Source organism: Cnephaeus nilssonii (assembly GCF_951640355.1).
Source record: "Cnephaeus nilssonii genome assembly, chromosome: 7".
Taxonomy (NCBI): Eukaryota; Metazoa; Chordata; class Mammalia; order Chiroptera; family Vespertilionidae; genus Cnephaeus; species Cnephaeus nilssonii.
In genome coordinates, this window is record NC_137078.1 from 56,529,965 (window position 1) to 56,551,372 (window position 21,408).

Here is a 21,408-nt window from a genome sequence, read left to right on the forward strand (position 1 = left end):
TTTCTTTTAGTAAGTTATGGAGCAGCTATCTTTTAGTAAGGTCTAACTAGAGAATAGGAAGAAAAGGAAGGAAGAGCTAAAGTGAGTTATGAGTGACTCTAGTAGAAGAGATGACTCAGAGGTACTGGCCATAAAGCAGTGTCCCTCTTACCAATGCTGCATGGGTGTATGTACCACACATGTACTTACAGTACCATAATTTTAAAATCATATTTTCACAGGCTTTGATGTAGAGAAATGGAAAAGTCTGAGGATTAGATTTATGGTCTCGGCTTAGGTCAGTGGTGAATAAGAAAAACTTTCTGGTAAACAATGGAAAGAAATATCCCTCAGGTTTGTAAGCCAGCCAGCACAGATGCTTATAGTGCAGAGTAGGTGTAGCAATAGGCTCTTCAAAAGGGCTTAAATAGAGAGGGAGCCATTCTTTTGTTCTTTCAGAAAATTTCCTAAAAGATTCCTCCTTCCTTCTTGAGCAGCATAGCAACAAGGCAGCTGTCATGTTGAGGTTTGGTTAGCATTCATTTAGGAGGTAGAGCAATAAGATCAGAAGCCTCCTAAGGAATCTGCAAGAGTCAAGGCATGGATAGAACCCAAAATATGAGTGGCTGGCCCTGGAAAGTGCTCAGATACCAGGTCAGAAACTAGGTAAGTTGGCAGCAGTCGGGGAGCACAGATGCAGAGCAGCTCTAGGCAAATAACCAAGAACACAGTAGACATTTGTGTTCTGGAAAGCTCACTGAAGCAAGGCTACCTACAGGCATGGGGTGTGTGTAATATTAACAATGACAACAGCAAGATGATAACAATGGCAATAGCTATGATCAATTGAATGCAATGGTCACAGGAAATATGTTAAAAGCACAGTGTCCTGTAATACTTGGAACAATTTTGATTCATGCCTACCTTATCAGATTAGGTCCCATATTTTAAAAAAGCTCCTTGAGAATCTCATTCAGTGCTTCCTTCACAGCACTTTGTTCACTTATAGTCATTTCGTTATCTGTATTAATTTAATGTCTTTGTCATTTTACTGCAAGCTCCACAAGGCCTGTGCCCATGATGTTTGCTCACCATATACACCTAGTACCTGGTACAATGTTTGCAGCCTCAATAAATACTTGCTGATAATTTGTGAACTTGTGATAGTTTAAAAAGCTAACAAACAAACAAACAAACAAACCATAAAACCCTGAAGCTCAGGCCTGCCCAAAGGCACACAGCCAGTAAGTTGCAGAGGCAGGATTTGAATCTAGGTTTGTTTTGACTTTCAAGCCTGTGCACTTACCTTCTATATCAAAAAAGCAATTAGAAGAAAAAACCAGAGCCCTTAGTATAAAGAAGACAGAACAGGAACAAGTCCCACCTCCAGAAAGCCTCATATATTTTCCTCTGGCTTACAAATACATTTTAGAGCAGAGTTTCAGCACCTGCAGGTAGGAAGAGAATAGCTACAGAGTTGGAGGACTGACTACACGGGTAAATCTTGTTGAAGGAGACAGTAGGGATCTCTGTCAATGAAATTCAGGCATAACACGATGGTTTAATGGAAACATTTGGGGAGAAAAATGGAACATAGAGAGGTCGACCTCTGTCAACAGCAAAATCTCTTAAGTGCTTCTATCTTTCTGATGAGGACTAGAGAGAAAGAGCCTCAGTGATGAGAGCCAACCTAATAAACGGATTCAGTATCAAAATGACTATCAAGAATTGAAGTGCTTCAAAGCCACGTAAAAACAAGTACATAAAAAACATAATATACTTGGATTTCTAACATTTTCATTTTTTTCACCTGTCAACATGCATGGGAAGAAATCTAATGCCGGGACCATTTGGTTAGAAGAAGAATTTATTCAATAGCTGAAGTAAACCTTTACTTTGAGCTCTCAGACCTCAGCAGTGATGGTGCCGCGTGTCTTAGGGCGGGGCACCACAATCCTTTTCAACCTCTCTTAGCTTTATAGAAAATAAACATAAAATTTAAATAAAATCAGAGTATTTATACTCGAACACAGATTCAAGACAACTTTCTCTCAAAACACACACACACACACACACACACACACACACACACACACACACACACACAAGAACAGAATGACAACTATAGCTACACAAGTCCATGTCCATCCAACATCCAAAGTAATTGAAGATCATATGGAAGCATGACCTTCTCTTTAAACCCCATCCAATGGCTTTCCATTGCCTCCGAACACATTCCAGACTCATCTCTATTGCTCACAAGGCCCTACCTGACCCAATTCTTGCCTTCCTTCTCTCCTGTCACCTTCCCCCTCCTTCATTGGTCTGTAGCCACACTGGCTTTCCTTCTGTTCCTTGAGCTTACTAGCTCCAGACCCTTTTGCCTCTCTATTTTTCACTCTTGAAATATCTGTTACCAGACCTTTACATGTCACAGTATGAAGAAGTCTCAGCTTAAGTGCCTTCCCTTACGACCTCAAGTACCTTTCACAACCACTCCCCATCCTCTTCCACATGGTTTTTATTTTGTGTTGTTGTTGTTTTTCATTGATTTTACCACCATCTGAAACTATTGGTTTATTCATTTGGTTTGTTAGTTTTGTCTCCTCTTAATAGAATGCAAACTCCATGAAGGCAAGGCCTCCATGTGTTTTGTAAACTTGTATTCCATATCTAGAACCGGGACTAACTCACAGCATTCCATTGCCACTATAAATTTCCTCTGTGTTTTAGTAAAAATTATCAAAAGAGCAACAAACTCATTATTGAAACAATATTGCTACACAGTTTAACAAAATTATATATAGAATTCCCCATCCAAACAAATAATTCATTGAATTAAGAAAGGTGTTTTTTCTCTCCTTGTATCTGAAATGAAGAAAAACAGTTGCATGCATGAAAGGTGGAAGGTATGGAGAGAAAGGCTAACTGTAGTGTGGATACGTCCTGAAACCCTAGTACTAGAGCACAAAATCTTAAAACTAGTTAGCAAATACAAAATTATCTAACCTAACCTTTACTTGAAAATATAGTTTCTATGATACTAAATATAATAATAGCCCTAATACTGCATTATATTTACTTAAAGATTCATAGCTTTCAAAATACTTTCTCATATATTTTGTGCTTTGATACCAAATGAGAAAGGCCAGAAAGCTCATATCATTTACCATTCTACAGATGGAAAAACAAAGACATGGTGACTTGCCCAACATACACAGCCAGAACCTTCAAAGAAGGTCATAAAAAAAAAATCAATTCCTACTCACCTGGCAAATTCTTGGCCTTATTATCATAGCTAATAAGGAATGGTGCCAGAAGGTGTTAGAATATTTTGAATTAAAATCAATTTCTCTTTCTACTACTTTGCAAATAGCTTGCCCAAAGTCACTCAGCTGGCTGGGACAGTGCCAGGACTAGAACCCAATATAGAACTCTCACCACCTCACCAAGCTATCTTATTACATGAGAATCAAGGATTTCTACCATACCATGTGACTCATTAATATGAGCCATTCTGGCTCAGTATAAATGTAAATCTCCAGCTAGCAGTCTAAATGTCTAATAGGAGAATTGTAAAATAAATTATCATGCAATGAAATACTATACAACCAGTAAAAACAATGCTTTTGGAGACTATTTCATGACAATGGTAATGATAGCTAACATTTCTTGATTGAGCATTTACTCTGTACCAAATATTTCTCTTTATGTATATTGTATATGTTACATGTATAGTACATATTTTAATAAAATAATAACTATATGTATAACATATTAAACCAATGTAATCCCTATAATAAACTCATTTAATCCTTATAATAATTTTAGATTGAGATCATCTCATACAAAAGAAGAAACTGAGCCATAGAGGGGTTATATAACTTACCTAAATTCACACATTGGCAAGGATAGAGAGATGAGGACTTAAATTTAGGAAGTTTGTCTCCTAATCCCACGCTTTTAACAAATATATATGCTGCCTAGGATAATGGTTACAATCCTATATAATAAAAGACTAGGTGGCATCACGCGATGTCATCACAAGATTTTGGGGTGATAGGCTGGTAGGGGAGCAGTTAGGCGTCAATCAGGCAGGTAGGGGAGCGGTTAGGGAGCAATCAGGCAGGCAGGCAGGCAGGCGAGCAGTTAGGAGCCAGCAGTCCCGGATTGTGAGAGGGATGTCCGATTGCCAGTTTAGTAAAAATTTTTAACTCGAAGGATGAAATTATATCAGTAAAAGATTTTCAAATATAAAAATAGTTTACATGAAAATATTCTGTGACAAAGGTGGAATGGAAATACTAGATAAGGAGAAAGAACGCTATAACATTTCTGAGTGTTGAAGATCAGCTTGATGATGGATGATATTGGGTATCAGTAGCTTTGTTATTTTCTTTAGATACATTATTCCATTAAACCAGCAGTTGGACCCAAGAGGTCCCAGATTGGAGACGGTGCAGGCTGGGCTGAGGGACACCCCTGGCCCATGCACAAATTTCGTGCACCAGGCATCTAGTCTAATATAAAGTAAAATGTCATATGTATCTATGTATACACACATATAGGGTGTCCCAAAAATGTATATACACAGTTTGAATATTTATAAAGACAGTGTTTATTAAAATATTTTTCATTTTCAAAACTGAGCTATCAGCTGTTAAAGTGTGTATACATATTTTTGAGACACCCTGTATATGCATACATGTGTGCATATTATGTGATGATAAAATTGGGTTCTTTGACACAGATACATATTTTGACCATAAAGCTATTAAGAGCTAGCATTCACTGAGTGCTTACATATAATGTCAGGTAGTGCTGAGTGTATCCATACATTATCTTATTTCATTTCCCCACAATCTTATGTGGTAGGTATTATTTCACCCACTTTACTGATGATATTGCTCAGTCTTTAAGGTCTTCAGATAATCTATCCCCAAAGCCCATGTCCTACACTCAACAAATTGTAGCAGTGGTTGGTTACTTCATAACTAGAGGCCCTGTGCATGAAATTCATGCACGTGAGGGGGGGCCCTCAGCCCAGCCTGTGCCCTCTTGCAGTCCAGGAACCCTCAGGGGATGTCTGACTGCCGGGGATGTAGCGGGAGAGGCTCCCGCCACCGCCGCTGCACTCACTGGCTGTGAGCCCGGCTCAGGGTTTCTGGTTGAGCTGCGCTCCCCCTGTGGGAGCAAACTGACCACCAGGAGGCAGCTCCTGCATTGAGCGTCTGCCCCCTGGTGGTCAGTGCGCATCATAGTGACCAGTTGTTCTGCCGTTCAGTCGATTTTCATATTAGCCTTTTATTATATAGGATAATGAGATTATTAGTGATTTCAATATCTTCTTTGTGTCTTCCTATTTTCCACATTTTCTACAATGAAATCTGGTTTTTCTTAAAATGAGAGGCAAACAATGGAAGGAGTCAGGCAGAATGTATGTGATACTAGATTAACTGCCTGCACTTGGAAAAAGAGTATGGCTCTCAGCCAGTGCAATCCTGCACAACAGATGGGTACTTTGGGGCAAGCACAATCCTGGGTACTACCTGGCATTCAGGAACTCTGCTGGAGCTTTCAATGTGCCCAGCAAAGTGACATTTAATAAGCTTTACTTTGGACCAAATACTCTTCTAAATGTTTGGCATATATTAACTAATTTAATTCTCATGATATATGCTTGGTGGCTTGACTATCTCCCTCCCTCCTCCCCCTCCAGCACCCCCCCCCCCCCCCCAAAAAGTCTGTGATCCCTCAACAGGTTTATTTATTCACTGGACATTTATTGAGCACTTACACAAGCCACACATTGAGAATACAAAAATAAGTAAGACATGATCTCTACTCTCTCAGAGTCCCTGGTCCTTGGAAAAGGAATGAACAGAAAATAGCTATGATCTATTGAGAGGGTAACACTTTGCCTCAAGACTATAGCATCAACCCCTATCTAAGTTTGCAGGTTGCCAGCCTGCCAGGCCGCTCTATGGATTTTGGACTTGCCATGCCAGTCCTCATAATCAAGTCATATCTCTCTCTCTCTCTCTCTCTCTCTCTCTCTCTCTCTCTCTCTCTCTCTCCTTTTTCTCTGGAGAACTCTGAATGCTACACTTTCTGATTATCCCTCCAACCTTACATGATTATCCATGAAAAAGAGACTTTTTATCACTCCCATTTTGAAGAGGAGGAAAGGTTCACTAGCTTTTCAAGGTCACAGTGATGGGTTTAACCTAGGTCAGCCTGACTCCAAAGCTAGTGCTCTTGAACCTTCTGCTTCATGCCCTTTGGAGGCTGAGAATTAAAAGCTAAATGAGTGCCTTATTCTCAACCTGGGGGAATAATGTGAGACACATTTGTTGAAGAGAGATACTTTTGTTTGACCTTGAATGATCAGAACAGACTGTTACCATATGCAAGGGAAAGAGAAGGGCAAGGAACTCCTATCTAGCCTGCATATGAAAGTGTTGCACAGCATATTGAGGCATTCAGACTTCATCTTAAAAGGATGGGGAACAATCAAAGGTAAATGACAAAAGTGATCTCTTTGATGGCTGTGAGGAGGATGGGCTGGGAAGGTGGAAGCAGTGAAGTCTGACCAGGTATGGTAGTGGGGTATGAAAGGGAGAGAACAGAATCAAGAAGACCTACTGATGTGAGGCAGGATGGAATGAGGAATCAGAAATAAATACAAATACTAACCTGGTTTGGCTGTCTGGTAGACACAGTTCTTTGAATTGGGAGCACAAGGGGGCTAAGAGATACTTGGTGGTTAAAATCAATAGCTCAGGAGTAGGGTCTTACCTGCTACAGAGCTTACAGACTATCTCCTTGAATTGCTATCATAACCAGTACTGTGGGCAGTTTTCCACAGATCATTTTTCAGTGATTCATTAAGGGCATTTATAAAGGCTGGGTACACAGCTAGACCACCTATATTCCAGTTTTATTCACTGTGTTTTCAAGTTTAGGAAACTGCCTGTGGTAGAAAAAGCAAACTGGTAGAGGTAGCCTGGAATGTGAAACTGAGACGATGCTGAGGCCAGAGAGAAAGACAGCTGTGATTGATTAGTGATGCCTTCCATGGTCAAGAAAGGGGTAGTATAGCACCTGGATATTGAGAATAGAGAAATGATAGAATACGCTAGAAATTAACAGTATGGTGAAAAGAAGAGGGACATCTATAAGGCCTTGCTGCAGAAGAGATGCAGCAACAATGTACTTGAAAAGCAAAACAGCAAGTAATAATTTGTAGCCACTAAATGCTAAGAAACCCACATGCAGCAACTAAGCTGAGAGAGAGCCATCTGAGAAAATACCTGGCATTTGTGCCACACTTTTACAGATGCTTCAATACTTATTGTCTCATCTGATTGGAGCCAGTATTATTCCTACCGTGCAAATGCGGAAGCTGAGGCCAAAGCAGTTCTAGAATGCACTCAAGGTCATATAGCTAGCCAGGAGGTACAGCCCCTTCAGGTCCTGGTCCTTCCCTCCACACAGCACTGACTCACTGACAGCAGACCCTCGAGCCATGGAAGCACAGGAGAGCTATAAATGGCCACATTGTATGTGTAATCAGTAGAGCAATGACCCTGGGGACACATTCATTTGTACATCTTTGGGCAGTCACCCAGCCAGCCTCAGCACCTTTGAATGTGAAAGATACCACAGGTTCTAAGTCTTTGTCTATTCACATTTTTTGAATCACTGCTAAAATAAACTTGACTTGTTCTCTCACAGAGAGAACAAAAATCCTTGGGTAAGTTATTTCATTCCACTTTGGTTTCCTCAACTGCAAAATGAGGTTGGACTAGATTGGTTAATCTTCAATGGTATCCCACACCGTCATGTGTCCATGATAACAGCCAACGCTTTCACGGGATGTGAGTGAACACCTAGCTGTCCTTCTCGGGGAGAAAGGGCTTTTGTTCATAATGGGAGCCAGGCTTTCTGATAAAACGCTTTGTAGAAGGTAAGCTGTGAAGGTTTAGAGTGCACTGGCCTGGTGATATCACATGTCCCTTCTCATCGTAAGATTCTCGGAAACTGGGGATTGTCATGGCAGGAGCCCACTGGAATAAAACACTTCTGTGTTAGCCTTCTTCAGGCTGACGGCTGGTCTGAAGGATCGTGACCTGATAATAAAATTAGCCTGTTCGGAAGAAGGCTTCTGAAATGCCATGTCAAATTTAGATTATCTGCTGTTTGCTTGTCAACCAAGAAACATGGACTAATATGAGCAGGATTTTCAAGTTGCACCATTGTGCAAATAAAGAGCACTTGACTAAGAGGGAAGTTTGTCTAATACATGCTGCTCCTGCCACTTGGTAAGGAGGGTCATCCTGAACAAGTCACTTAACATCATTTGGCCCTAGATGCCTGCTATTTGAAATACGGATGGTAATACCTATCCTTCTTACCACAGAGATGAAGTGAGAAGAAAATAATGTACAGGAGTATGTGATAACATACACTAGATTCGAAGCTTCTGAGGATGGAGAACACAGCTGCCATTTTTTTGCTGACATAGTCACAGTGCCTAAAACAGCACCTGAGACTAAGGGGAAAGCTGCAGATGTGCCTGTTGAATGAATGAAGTATTTTGGAAAATTCGAAGTGTGTGTAATGTCACATACTATTTTCCATATTATACTGTTTGTTAAAGATATGCAACATGAGTCAGTCTGCATGGTCTTTTAAAAAATCCTAAAATACTAGTCCTGATGCATAGTAGAAGTTGATATGAACCCAAAATAAAAATAAAGTTCTTTGGTATGTGGTCAAAAATAATTGTGAGTTGATGTGGAATTCTGATTCTGAAGTCATCCTTATCACGGGGCTGTATCTCTTATGTGGAAATGCTCAAGCCTAGAGTTGTAGCTGAACTCAGCTCTGACGTTGGGCTTGGAACCAGAAGCTAAGGCAGGAGCATGATATTAATTCATTTACTAAAACATGTGGTCAGAATGAGTGCCGAGAGGCACCATCACAAGACAGAACGAGTATCAGAATGCCAGGCTTCTGAATGCCCACCTGTTTCTTGACACAAGGATAACATAGGCTCATGCTGACTGACTTCTGCAAAAGGAAACTGGCTTTCCTTCCACTGAAAGGGACTCATAGGAGTCTATTTGAATATTACCTCTCTTCATCCCTCTCTTAAACATTCCCCTGTCCTTTGCTCCAGATGCGTGGCCTCCTTGCTGTTCCACCATTCTGAGTCTTTGCATTTGCTCTTTTCCCTGCCTCTTCAGACTCTTTCTTCAAACACGGCTCTTCATTCCCTCTCTCTACTCCCTCAAGTCTTTGTTCAAATGTCTTTTCAGCAAGTCTTCCATCACCACCCTATTTACAACTGCATCCCCATCTACTCCACTCCTTCCACTCAGTTCTTGTCCAAAGTCCTTACCCCCATATAATGTACTTTCCATTTTACTTTATTTTATCATCTCTCTTCTGCACCAAATAGGAAGCTTAATATAGGCTGGATTTTAAATCTATTTTGTTCATTAATGAGCCCTTAACACCTAGAACTGTGCCTAACACCTAGTACCCATTCAATATATAGTTTTTGATGAACACATAAATAGTTCTGTGCTAGCAGCTGTAGAGGAGGGTTGCAGAAATCTGCTATTGTCTCCCGATACAGCAAAGATGCAAAACTAACTTGTGGCATCCATGCAAGAGAAAGATTAAACTAATAGTAGGCAGGTGGTAATACATTTGAATTATTTTTGTGTCATGGACAAGTTATTTGGTGGTGGGAGGAAGAGGAGTAAATCACTCAGATTCAAACATCGGAGGGAGTAGATATGAGGAATCCAAATTATTCAGCAAATACCGGAGACTCTCAGAGTTGGGAGTTTAGAGGTATGACAGATCAATTCTCTCATTTTATTTGCAAGGAAACTGAACTCCAGGAAGGTAAAGTAACCTTCTCAAGGCACACAGCCAAGAAGTCACATCACTTACACTCAAGTCTGACTTCTGGATCCGTGCTCTTCCTACAAAAAAAAAATAAAAAAAAATCCAAACTGCACAAGTTCAGCAAACATATTGGGTTTCTAAGATCAACAATTTCTCCAATTAGGAATAATTTGGTGTCTAAACAATCTCATATACCACCACATTGTCATTGTATGCACAAATACATCATACAACATTATACTCATTTAATTATTTAAAAATACTTTCCCAAATTCCAAATCAAACTTTCTAGCTCTATAAGCCACCACTTTCAGATTTGGTCAAAATCAGAGAAAAGTAAAAATACCCTAGAAAGGGAAAGGTGGGAAGGAAGACTGAGAAATGTGGAGAAAGAAATACAAGGAAGAGCAGAAGGGAGAAAGGAAAAAAATATATACAGGATATTGACACAACTGTCTCTGGAATTTCTGGAAATTTCTTTGGATAACTGTTCTATATCTTGTCTCTTTCCATTTCCTTGGAGCTAATCACCAAAATAAATCAAGCTCAAGCACATATTTTCAAATGGACTGTTTCTTTACTTTTGCTTCTCAAAATGTATTATCTGTCTCTCACAATTCTGCTCTATAATATCTTTTCCTAATTATTTCAGGTTTATGGTTCTTGTTTCTCCAGTGAAAATATGAGTATTTATTTTTTTACATCCACCATAATGCCCAACATAATACCTTACAGTATATGAAGGATAATGAGATTATTATCTCATTAAAGTCATCGGAGTCATTTACATCTGGTTTATTCACTTATTCAATAAACATGCTAAGTGTCCACTGTGTGTCAAGAGCTAAGGATACAGAGGTGACTATGATAGACCAGATTCCTGCCCTCAAGGAGCTTCCTTCTGAGTAAGAGATTCAGCCTGTACACCATAAAATAACCATGTATCACAAATTCAGCTCTGAGGAGAGAGAGGGGACTAAAATGGACTCAGTGGCCCAGGGCGTGCGCTTGGGAGTTTGGGATGACAAGAATAATAGAGAAGGCCTCCTGAGGAGGTGACAGTTTTGCTGGAATCATTTACTCCATGAGTTGCCAAAAGCATGTTCAAGGCAGAGCAAAAGCCTGGAGGCAGGAAAGTATTTGTTCTAAACACTCTGAGACAGGTAGCAAGGCTGTTAGGCATTCAATGTAAGTGAGACATTCAACAGGCTTAAAGAGGAGAGGCACAGCAGGCCAGAGTGTGCAGGCTCTTTTATGCTATGGATTTAAAGAGAAATGAGAAGATATAGAAGTTTTTTATACAAAATGATAATATATAGGGAATTTAAATACTATACTAGTAGATGCAGTTAAATGGCATACTTTTCCCAAGATGGAGACTTAGCCTTCTCTAAGACTTAGCCTTCTCTAAACCTCCTTCCCCCTATCCAATGGTAAGCAAGCCATCCTATGCCCATAGAAATATTTGTCAGTCAGCATATAAAACAGACCCAATACCTCTGTCCACATCCCACTTTCTCCTCAAGGGGATCATGCCCTTACCATACTCCCCAATTCCCTTCTATCTATGACCACTTCCTCACTCAGTTCATTTTTCCTCAGGTACTTTTTCAGACATGAACCCAAATTCATTATAATGCCTTCACCTCTCTTTTCCCTTCCAACTACTTAACAGTCATCTCAGTAAATTCTCTTTTCCTTTCTTTGTTCCACTTGTGAGTTTACATAATGAAAATAATCACAATTTAATAGCAGTGGATATGATAAAATTGAAATTGAGAAAATGTAAAACACAGTATGATAGTAAAATGGAACATAATTGAAAAATCCAGTATCATGAGTCTCTAAAACTTCTGAAAATATACCTAAAAATTCCCGTCAAATTTTCTCTTCATCTTCTCGGAGTCATTTAATTAAGTCTTCTTTCCCTCAAAGAGCAACATTCATTTTGAAAACAAGTTAATGCCATTGTGTTCTTCTGGCTAATTACTATAGTAACTGTACTATTCTTTACACACTTCATAGCAAACATTTAGCATTTTAACTAGATAATGGGTTTAATAGTCTTCAACGGACAAGTATGAGAATCTAACTATCATTTATATTACTATTCCTATGGGAAAACATGTTTCAAGAGAGCAATTCATAAATAAACTTTCGGGAACATGAAAACTGCGAGTTGGTGACTTCCTGCAACTTGTTTATTTAAAACATGGGTAGTGTATGTGCCAAATTCAACCGGAAGAATTTTACAGAATCTTCTAGAATGGTTTATCTAAGTTAATTTTTTTTAAAAGACTGCATGTTCTTTTGAGAGATTTAAAGTTGACCCTTGAAATTGGATGGAAACATACATATAAGGAGGCTCTTTCTGACACAGAACCTTGAAGGAGAGGAATTACATAAATGATAGAACGTATATTAGAACCTTGTATGCATACTTAATATTTTCCAGAATAACTTCACTATTTCTAGGAAGGGAATCAGTAGGAAAGTTAGAAGCATTTTTAAAAATATATATTTTTATTGATTTCAGAGATAAGGGAGAGGGAGAGAAAGATAGAAACATCAATGATGAGAGAGAATCATTGATCTGCTGTCTCCTGCAAGCCCCTCATTGGGGATCGAGCCCACAACCTGGGCATATGCCCAGACTGGGAATTGAACCATGACCTCCAGGTATATAGGTCGATGCTCAACCACTCAGCCACGAAGGCTGGGCACAAGCATTTCTTTTAAAACTTCTTAGCTAACTAGAAAATGAACAATTCCAACCTCAAAATGCATTGTTCGTTTATGATCACATCAAAGAATTTTCCAAATAAATAAAACTTCATTTCTAGATAGGAAAAAAAAAAGCCTTTACTGTTATAAGGTTCATTGCAACCACAGGTCAGTCAGTCTAGAGGTATTCAAAATTTTTAAAAGAATGATTTGGAGATAATAGGTCTTAACAAGGAATTGAGACCTTGTGTCAGTACTCATATTTAAAAGACAGAGAGAATCAGAATATGCCACCAATGAAACTACTAAGTCCAGTTTTCAATTAGGTTAACATGACCAAGACCACCTGATGCAAAGTAAAAAGAAAAGGTTCCTATTTAAAATATTACAATGGTTCCAAAATACGAGCACTGATGTTTAATGCACTTGGGTTCAAATTCCACCATATTTCTGCCTCAATGTATTATTTTTTATTTTTGCAATTTAAAAAAGTACTGCAAAAGTACTATATATAGAATATACTTATATGCAGGTTATTGTGAATAGTAAATATAACAAAATTTATTAAATCGCCTTGCATATTATAATTAAACCTTTAAAATATGCTTGTTAATTTAAAAATATGTTATATAAGATGAAATTATTGGCACCAAAAAACATACCTTTCCAGCACAATACCTAAGAGTCTGAGTATGGAACTAAGAACACAAGCACTTTCGGTGCAGTTCTGCACAGACAGAGAAAACTTCCCAGACTGTCTTACAGATGTCCTAAGAAACCCCGACTTAGTTTTTTTCACTTACCTTAGAAGAGACAGCTAAAATGCCATTTTCAAATTTTAATAATAAAACATAAAAATCAATAAAGCCCTTGAACAGTTTTCCTAATCACATAGACTGCTGTATGCTTAGACAACACATACACCATTTGGCAAATAATTCCCTTTGCTCATCTTCTTTCCCTTCACATTCATACTACATTAGGTTCCACATCATGTGGCATTCTTAGGAAAGACATAACTCAATACCAACCATTGCTAAAAAATAAAGAGTATGGGAATCATCAAATCAAGTCCCTTAAAAATACTTTTTAATAGAAATATTTGGAGCCCCAAACTACTGGTAACCTGCTGGAGGTCCCTGCAGAATTATTTTACTGCCTTCTATGATATTAGAATCACCGAGGAGGTAGCACTGTTTTTCATCTATGACAAGAATTTCTAATAAGCATTGAATGAATGGAACCTATATCCTGTTCCATCAAAACAAGTACTCTTGACTAGCCTATGAGCCATTCAGATGAATATTTGTTTACTCTTGTTTTACACAGAGTAGAGAAGTAGCTTTGAAAAGTTGCCATGGCCATGCTTTTCCTGAGCAGCAGACTCAAACACTTGACTGAATATAGAGCTATATGCACACACAAATGCAAATGTAGGTTTCTTCCCTTTCTAGAACAGTGCATATGTGTAGATGACTGTGTGTGTGTGAGAAAGAGAGAGAGAGAGAGAGAGAGAGAGAGAGAGAGAGAGAGAGAGAGAGATGCTAGTTGAGAAGAGAATCATTTTAACTATCTGGATGTTTGGAGACACACTTGCAGCCCACTAGGGATGAGGTTAATATAAATAATAACTGTTATCCCATGCCTTTAGAATAAGAGCAATTCATAAGTGAAATTCTGGGATAGAATATCAGACACATGTATGTATATATACTGCCCCAAAGACTGGGGACTGTGTGGAAGGTCATTGATAGGTAAGTTGATTTCTAGTGAAGATTCCCACCTGCCTTTCTAAGATCCCTGAACCATTTAGGATGGTAAGTCTTGAAAAGCATTTAAGTGGGAACTATGTGTAGATAAAAAAGTTACTAGTTTCATTTAAATTTTTAAGTCAATGGTAACACCTTTCCAATTTCTTTTGCAAAAATCTGACAGAAGGTAACTAGCGATATCCAGGGGGTCACCTATAAGTCATAAAGGTGCCGAGATAACGTCCTTCATTAGGTAAAGTTGGCAAACCCAGAGCAATAGTGTTGATTCAGCTCCAACACAAGTCTTTGTCACAGTTCTCATTTCAGTTTAGGCAGCTCAAATAAGCTTCTCACAGGGCTTTGAGCTGGTATTCTGGGATGGCACAATAGACAATTTTACTGGAAGAATCATTAATGAACACCAATAAATGTTACTTCCTTCAAAGAACACACTTTAACTCCATAGTTTGCAAGGCAAGAAGTAAAATGAAAGATGTTCCACTCCCTGGTGTAAGATTAAATTGAATCAGAATATGTGCAGATTTATTTTTAAGAAATGCTACCTAAAATTTAGCAAAGAACTATAGTATCTCTATTGACAAGATTTCTTTTTTTCCCTGAAAATGGCAATCTACATGAGCTTTTAATTGAAAAGTACAACAGTAATACTCTTTCTGTTTGTCTTGTGTTGTTGTTCATAGATTAAATCCATTTTTAATTAATGAAAATGATTTAATCTTAGAGCATTAGTAATCTCCGTTTATTTAGGCCTATATTTCAAGAACTGCTTGAGAGCCCTTTGCAAACAAGACAAGGCTCCATATAAAAATGATATCCAATCTCTTTTTTAAGGCTATTTTCTAAAATCTATGGGCCATGACTATAAAATTCTTCACTCACCCAGATCACATTAATGTTTGACATGATAGAGAGAGCAAAAGAATTATTTTCTGCCAAATATGTACAGGCTACACTGCTGTTGTTTTGAAACCATTCTCCTCATTCTATTTTGGTAAATTTCCAGAGAATGTTTAAAATCTTTAGGACAGACCTTAGTTTAAGAGGTGGCCTCTCTGCCATTTTCATGGCTGATTTGAGACCCATTATGCACTGGATTCTGCATCGTGAAATCCAGGCTGGGGACAAATTTCTGCCTGTCATCTTAGGAAAGGCCAGGAGTTTTGCACCATCCTGTAGTATGAAAACAGAAAATCAAAGCCAGGGTCAGGCTGCCTGTTTCTTCTTTAATCAGCTTGCTGCTTTTTTTGAGGCAATCTCAGCTGTCACTATTTTAGGATTGCAAGGGTAATTTAGTAGAATAAAATATAGTTTAAACAACATCTCAGGAAAAGTTCCTCCTTACACTTAATATTAAATGTAAAAGGTAATCAGCAAGGAATTGTTTGATGCTTGGCTAAGAAACATTGTACAGGGAACACATTTAGGAAGCACCAATGTTTAAAAACCACACACACACACAACCTGATAAGACCCTGAATCAGGAGCCAAGAGGCCTGGATATTTTCCTCATATTGCTCATTCCGTTGCTCTAACGTCCCCATAAAACTATATCTTACGGACCAAATTTGCTGCATCTGTCACCCCAACAGTCAAATATAAATTGCAGAGATAAACATATCCTACAAGAATTTAAATTTTTTAAACTGTTCAGTAAAAATTACAGCATGGATAACTCTGTCAATGACCTCTCCTGTCTAATGTCAATTTCAGAAAACAAGTTTCCATTGTAAATGTTTAATCAGTGTCGTCCCAGGAACCCAGAGCAGACAACCTTATCTTCTCTCCCAACTCATTTGCTCTGCAAGCTCCTTACTAGCTCTATCTCGGCGCCCTGCAAGCACTTTAGGTTTTTCTCCTTTAAGAGAGCTGGGAGCTCTGTAGGTTCTGAGCTAAAGCGAAGCCCTGTGGTTTGATTCCATGAGTCTGAGCCCTGGTCCACTGCAAGCAAACTGCAGCACTTCTGCTTGCAAATCCTGGCAACCAGGTTCTAGACCAGCCACAAACGCAGGCTGCACACCTTCTTCAAACGCCGTTCTGCCCATCACCTTGCCTGAAGCCTGTCAACCACAGCAGCAAGCATCCTACCTTCCATCATGGTGGCAGAATTGCATTCCTTAATTTCCAAGGAGTCTGAAAAAATACTGGAGGATACGATTCCAGGTCCCAGCTAAATCCTCCCAACACCGCTGCCGCTGCTGCCGGGCGATCGGCTGTGTCCGTTGCAGCTGAAGCCAAAGACAAGTGTTAACCCCAAAGACAGGCCATGGATGCAGCTGGTGCTGCTTCACCTCAGGCTCCCGGGAAGATGCTGCGAGAGAAAGGGAGAGGAACGGCCAGCCGACGAGCTGCACCGCCTGCGCTGCCTCGGCCAATCCCTTCAGCTCTGGACCGCGTCACATGGTAGCCAGCCCGCATCTCCTGACACAATACCCGCGGAGAGCACACAGAACCTATTTCCCGGCCCCATTCCCCGCCACCCCCAGCCCCTGCCGCGGGTCGCCGAGCGCACAGCCCCTTCCCCACCTGGTGACGCACTTCCCCCGCCCCCCCTCTCCGGCTTCGGAAACCTGCTGGGTACCCGAGATTAATCCTCTGACGCCGCCACCTTAACTGGGGGCGCCGGCAGGAAAGGAGCACCTCCAGCGGCTTGCTGCGGAGGGGATTTAAAAAATAATAATAATAAACTTAATTCCGTGCAGCCTGGAGTCTTAGCCGCACACTTTTAAGCTGCTATTCTCTTCTCCTTTTGCCCTGAAGGAATGTCAGTGTCTGTGGCCTCCCCTTACATCTGTGACTCACTCTCTCTCTCTCTCTCTCTCTCTCTCTCTCTCTCTCTCTCTCTCTCTCCTCTCTCATTCAGGAAAAAAAAAAATCAATCAGGCTGACGTCATAAACAATTATCCCCCAAAAGGATGATGCAGAAGAAATTTCACCCCAGCTGCCTTCAAGAGATCCAGGAAATGAACCAAGCATGGCATGCCAGTGCTGGGAACTGTCATTAAGACAAAGAAACAAAAGAACCCTCCCCGAGCGCGGCTCTGGAATCAAACTGGCAACGCTTGAGATGATTTCTGGGGCGGGGGGCGGGACAGAGGGCAGCAGGCCGAGAGGGGAGGCTTTAGCCCGGCGCAGGACAGCTGTGCACGTCGCTTCTCGTCGCAGCCGCAACCCGGACGCGCGGGCGGCCGAAGACCGGACCCCGCGGGGCGCCTGTCAGCTCCGCGTTCGAGTCCCGCTGCCCCGCAAGTCCCTTGGCCCGGCGCGCAGGCCAGCCGCCCGCTGTCCTAGGTGGAGGGTGGCTGCTGCTGCCAACTGCAGTCCTGATAGAAAAGCAACTTTCTTCTAAAGGACACCGTTTTCACGCCGCTCCGCTGGCATCTGTAAGCGCCTTCAAGCCCATTAGTTCACCCATTAGTTCACCCCAGTGGAAATCCGGAGGGAGGCGAGGGCGCTGGGTTCTGGCCGCAGGATGGATGAATCCCCGGGTTTCTCAGCTGGGATGGGATGGGATGGGATGGGATGGGATGGGATGGGATGGGATGGGATGGGATGGGATGGGATCTGGGTGCCCTCGTGCTGCCTAAGTGGGAAAGGCTGCTTGGATTGAGAATCTGTCACCTGACTGGTCCGCAGTGACCCCGGGAGCCTTTCAGAGGGCCCCAGACCCAGGTCCCTTGAAGCAGGCTCTGGCCCTGGCTGCTATGGAAGAAGAAGGCAGGTGGCATAGGGAGGGAAAGGAAGAGAGGAGGGGAGATGGGAAGGAAGGGAAAGGCCTCTGTGGAGCCCTAGGAGACAACATCAACAGGAGGCATTTCTCCCTCAACAATCTAGCAACATGGTTAGGAGAAAAGCCATTATATCACAGAGCAATTGTGAGCACCAACGGAAATAACGTTAAGAAGCAAGATGCATTACATGATCAGCATTGACCTCTCATACGATTAATCATTTATGTTATAAATGTACCCATGAACTCTTAATATTGCTCAGCCCTTGACATAGTCTTGTTCTTTCCACCAGCACAAATATGAGGTACCGGTGGTTGGATCGACTAGAGAAAATATAACTAAAGATGCTGACTTTAATAAGTGTATTAACAGTTAAAAAACAAAAACTCAGTTTCTTAGCAACTTAGAAGTTAGAAAAACACACCTCATTCTTCTCTCTAAGGACACATATATCAATGGCCTCTAAATATTAAAATGAAATTCTCCAGAGAGATACAAATACTTATGCCTGTTTCCTTATATCTATGAGGCAGTTGAATTTTAAGAGAGGAAAAAATTTCTGAGCAAAAACCTGTCTTGAGTACAAGTTACACTACTTTGAAAACAGCAAGGGTATTACTGAAAAAAAAAAAAAAAGGACTGGTGTGTGTGTGTGTGTGTGTGTGTGTGTGTGTGTGTGTGTGTTTAGCCAAAAATGTTGTACTGGTTAAGAACATGAATAGATAATAATGCCAAACAGACTGGGATCAAGTTCTGTCTCTGCCACTTAATGAACTCTATGGCTTTGTACTAGTTATATAACACTTTGTGCCTCACAGTTTCCTTATCTGGGAAAAGAAGATAATAATACTGACTTCATAGGGCTATAAATAGTATTAATAACAAACCTTTAGTACTGGCTTACTATGCGCTAAGCAGAGTCCTAAATACCTCGCCAGTAAATTACTTAGCATTGTGTCTGGAGCATAATAAACCCTCCATATTAGTTTGTAATATACCACCAAAGGGCTGCTGCAGGCATCAAAGACGTTTGCAGCCAAGCTAGAGTTATATGACATGCACAGAGAACAACTCCGTGAAAGACCAGGTGACATATCCAGAAACGTAACATGTTGGAGAGTTCTGAGATGCTGTTAAGTAGAAGAAGATTCGGATCAAATGAGATTAGTTAGGGATGTTTCTCTTACAGAGATGAATTTAGAGTTCAGAGAAAATTGGAATGGGCTTGGAGTGGCCGTTCTCAATAAGATCGAGAGTTCTAAATAAGAAAAACGGCTTATGTAAAATCTGGAAGTAAGTGCAAGCACTGAGATGCTGGGATAGTAGGCCTGTCGGCGATGTAAGGGGTGAGAGAGCCAGAGAAGCCCTGGCTGCCTACCGCCCCTCACCCCATGAAGTCTTTTACAGTGTGTTAGAGCAAACCTTTCAGATAGATTCAATAGGGCACGCACCAGTTTCGTTTTAGACTTGCAGCAAAGCAACTAGCTAGGGACAGAGAGGGAGTTCAAAGATTATTTTAATCAGTGGGTATTTATAAGAAAAATAAAAGTGTCTCGATTGTGAGAGAAGGACCAAGAAAGGGATGTGCAGTTAAAGGTGTTAAGGCTAGTCCCACGATTGGATAAACTTTGTGTAACTTTACTGAGAAGGCACTATCACCAATTGTAAGAATATCTGCACACTTCTCCATTCAGAATCGCACCTGCCACCTTTTGATGTATAGGACGATGCTCCAACCGAGTGACACCAGCCAGTGCCTTCTTATAGTTTTTTTTTTGGGGGGGGGGGGTGGGAGTGGCGGGGGGAGGCTAGCTCAGGAACAAGATATTTTTAGATTGTGCCCCGAATTTCATCAGTTTCCAGTATAGTTTTTGTTTAACAACAAGTGCAAAGGAGAATATATAGCTGCTAATACAATGGAATATTTTTAAAGACACATTTATTCTCATTTAATATATTTTAATTAATTTTTTCAATTACAGTTTACAGTCAATATTATTTTGTATGAGTTTCAGGTGTGCAGCATAGTGGTTAGACAATCATATACATTGCAAAGTGTTCCTTCTTATATTCCCAGTACCTACCTGGCACCACACATAGTTGTTACAATATTATTGACTACATTTCCTATGCTGTAATTAGTGGAATACTTTTTGAAAGTCTAACAGAAGTCAAAGGATCTGTGGAAAATATTGGGTAAGTTATTAACTTGCACCAAAGTTTCCAAACTGTCCAGGAGTTTAATCCAGGATGATGAGTGTGTACCCAGATCACACCAAGTGCTCACACACTGCCTGCAACTAATTCAAGACCATAAACTGAATTACTAAAGTCACTAGACATTTAAAGCTGTTTCTGAAATAACATTTTTACAGTGGTGATGCTCTGTTACACATTGTTTTTGGAATAAAATCCTATTATATTCTAACTATATAGTTTAATTTCTTCACTCAATTTTAATGTTTGAGGGGGGAAATCAGTTCATATTTCAGAAAGTGAAAGAAATTAATGAGAACGGAATCACAAAGGAGGGAGGAAAAAAATTAACATAGAAGGAAAGTTTAAATAATGTATCCAATATCCTTCTTACTATTCCGCTGAGGCAATTCAAATGAATGTAGAAGGGAAAATATTGTTCAGACCCCATGGAAATTAATAAAAGATTTCATGTGAAGGGTTAGATTTCTATGGGATGAAATAGTTGAAAGAGCAACATACTAGTACATATACATGCATACTCTATATACTCTTGGTTAAACTGAAGAACTATAACTGGATGTGACATGGGCAAAATAGGGATTTATTTGGGTAGGTTGCAGAGTTATATGAAGGACAGCACAGCTGAGGGAAAGCAAGAACCAGGGTGCTCCAGGAAACTTGGATACCAGAGCCAAGTACTCACACCTCTGTTTCTTCTAGTACATCAGCTTCTTCCCTCATATTAGTTTTTCTCCATGTGATCAGGAGCTGGTCAACTAAATCATTTAATCTTATATTTCCACAGCTGGCCTATGCCAGATCTACTCAAAAATATTCCTGGGAAGGGCCATTGACCTGGCTTGGATTATTGTTCACCCTTTGGGCTAATCAATGGGGCCAGATTTGATGAGGTCTCATGGATGGACTTATTTAAACCAAAACTTACATTGGACTTAGTCACATGACCACTATTGTGATTAAACACGGGGAGGAAGATAGGCAAGTTTCTATAAGAAACAACCCTTAAGAGTACGAACCCCTTGATTGGAGGGGCAGAAAAGGCATTGTCAAAGGAAGAAAAG

General features: G+C 40.3%; 1 protein-coding gene across 7 annotated transcripts in view; it reads right to left on the reverse strand.

Annotated features, from left to right (window-relative positions):
* The window catches only part of SGIP1 (SH3GL interacting endocytic adaptor 1), a 212,330-nt gene extending 195,626 nt beyond the window's left edge, over window positions 1–16,704 (reverse strand). For all 7 annotated transcript variants that reach the window (XM_079777594.1, XM_079777593.1, XM_079777589.1 and 4 more), the window contains exon 1: window positions 16,485–16,704. In XM_079777594.1, coding sequence (XP_079633720.1) covers window positions 16,485–16,494 — 10 coding nt within the window. In that variant the 5' untranslated portion in view covers window positions 16,495–16,704. The remainder of the gene's footprint in view (window positions 1–16,484) is intronic.
* Between the last annotated feature and the right edge of the window lie 4,704 nt (window positions 16,705–21,408).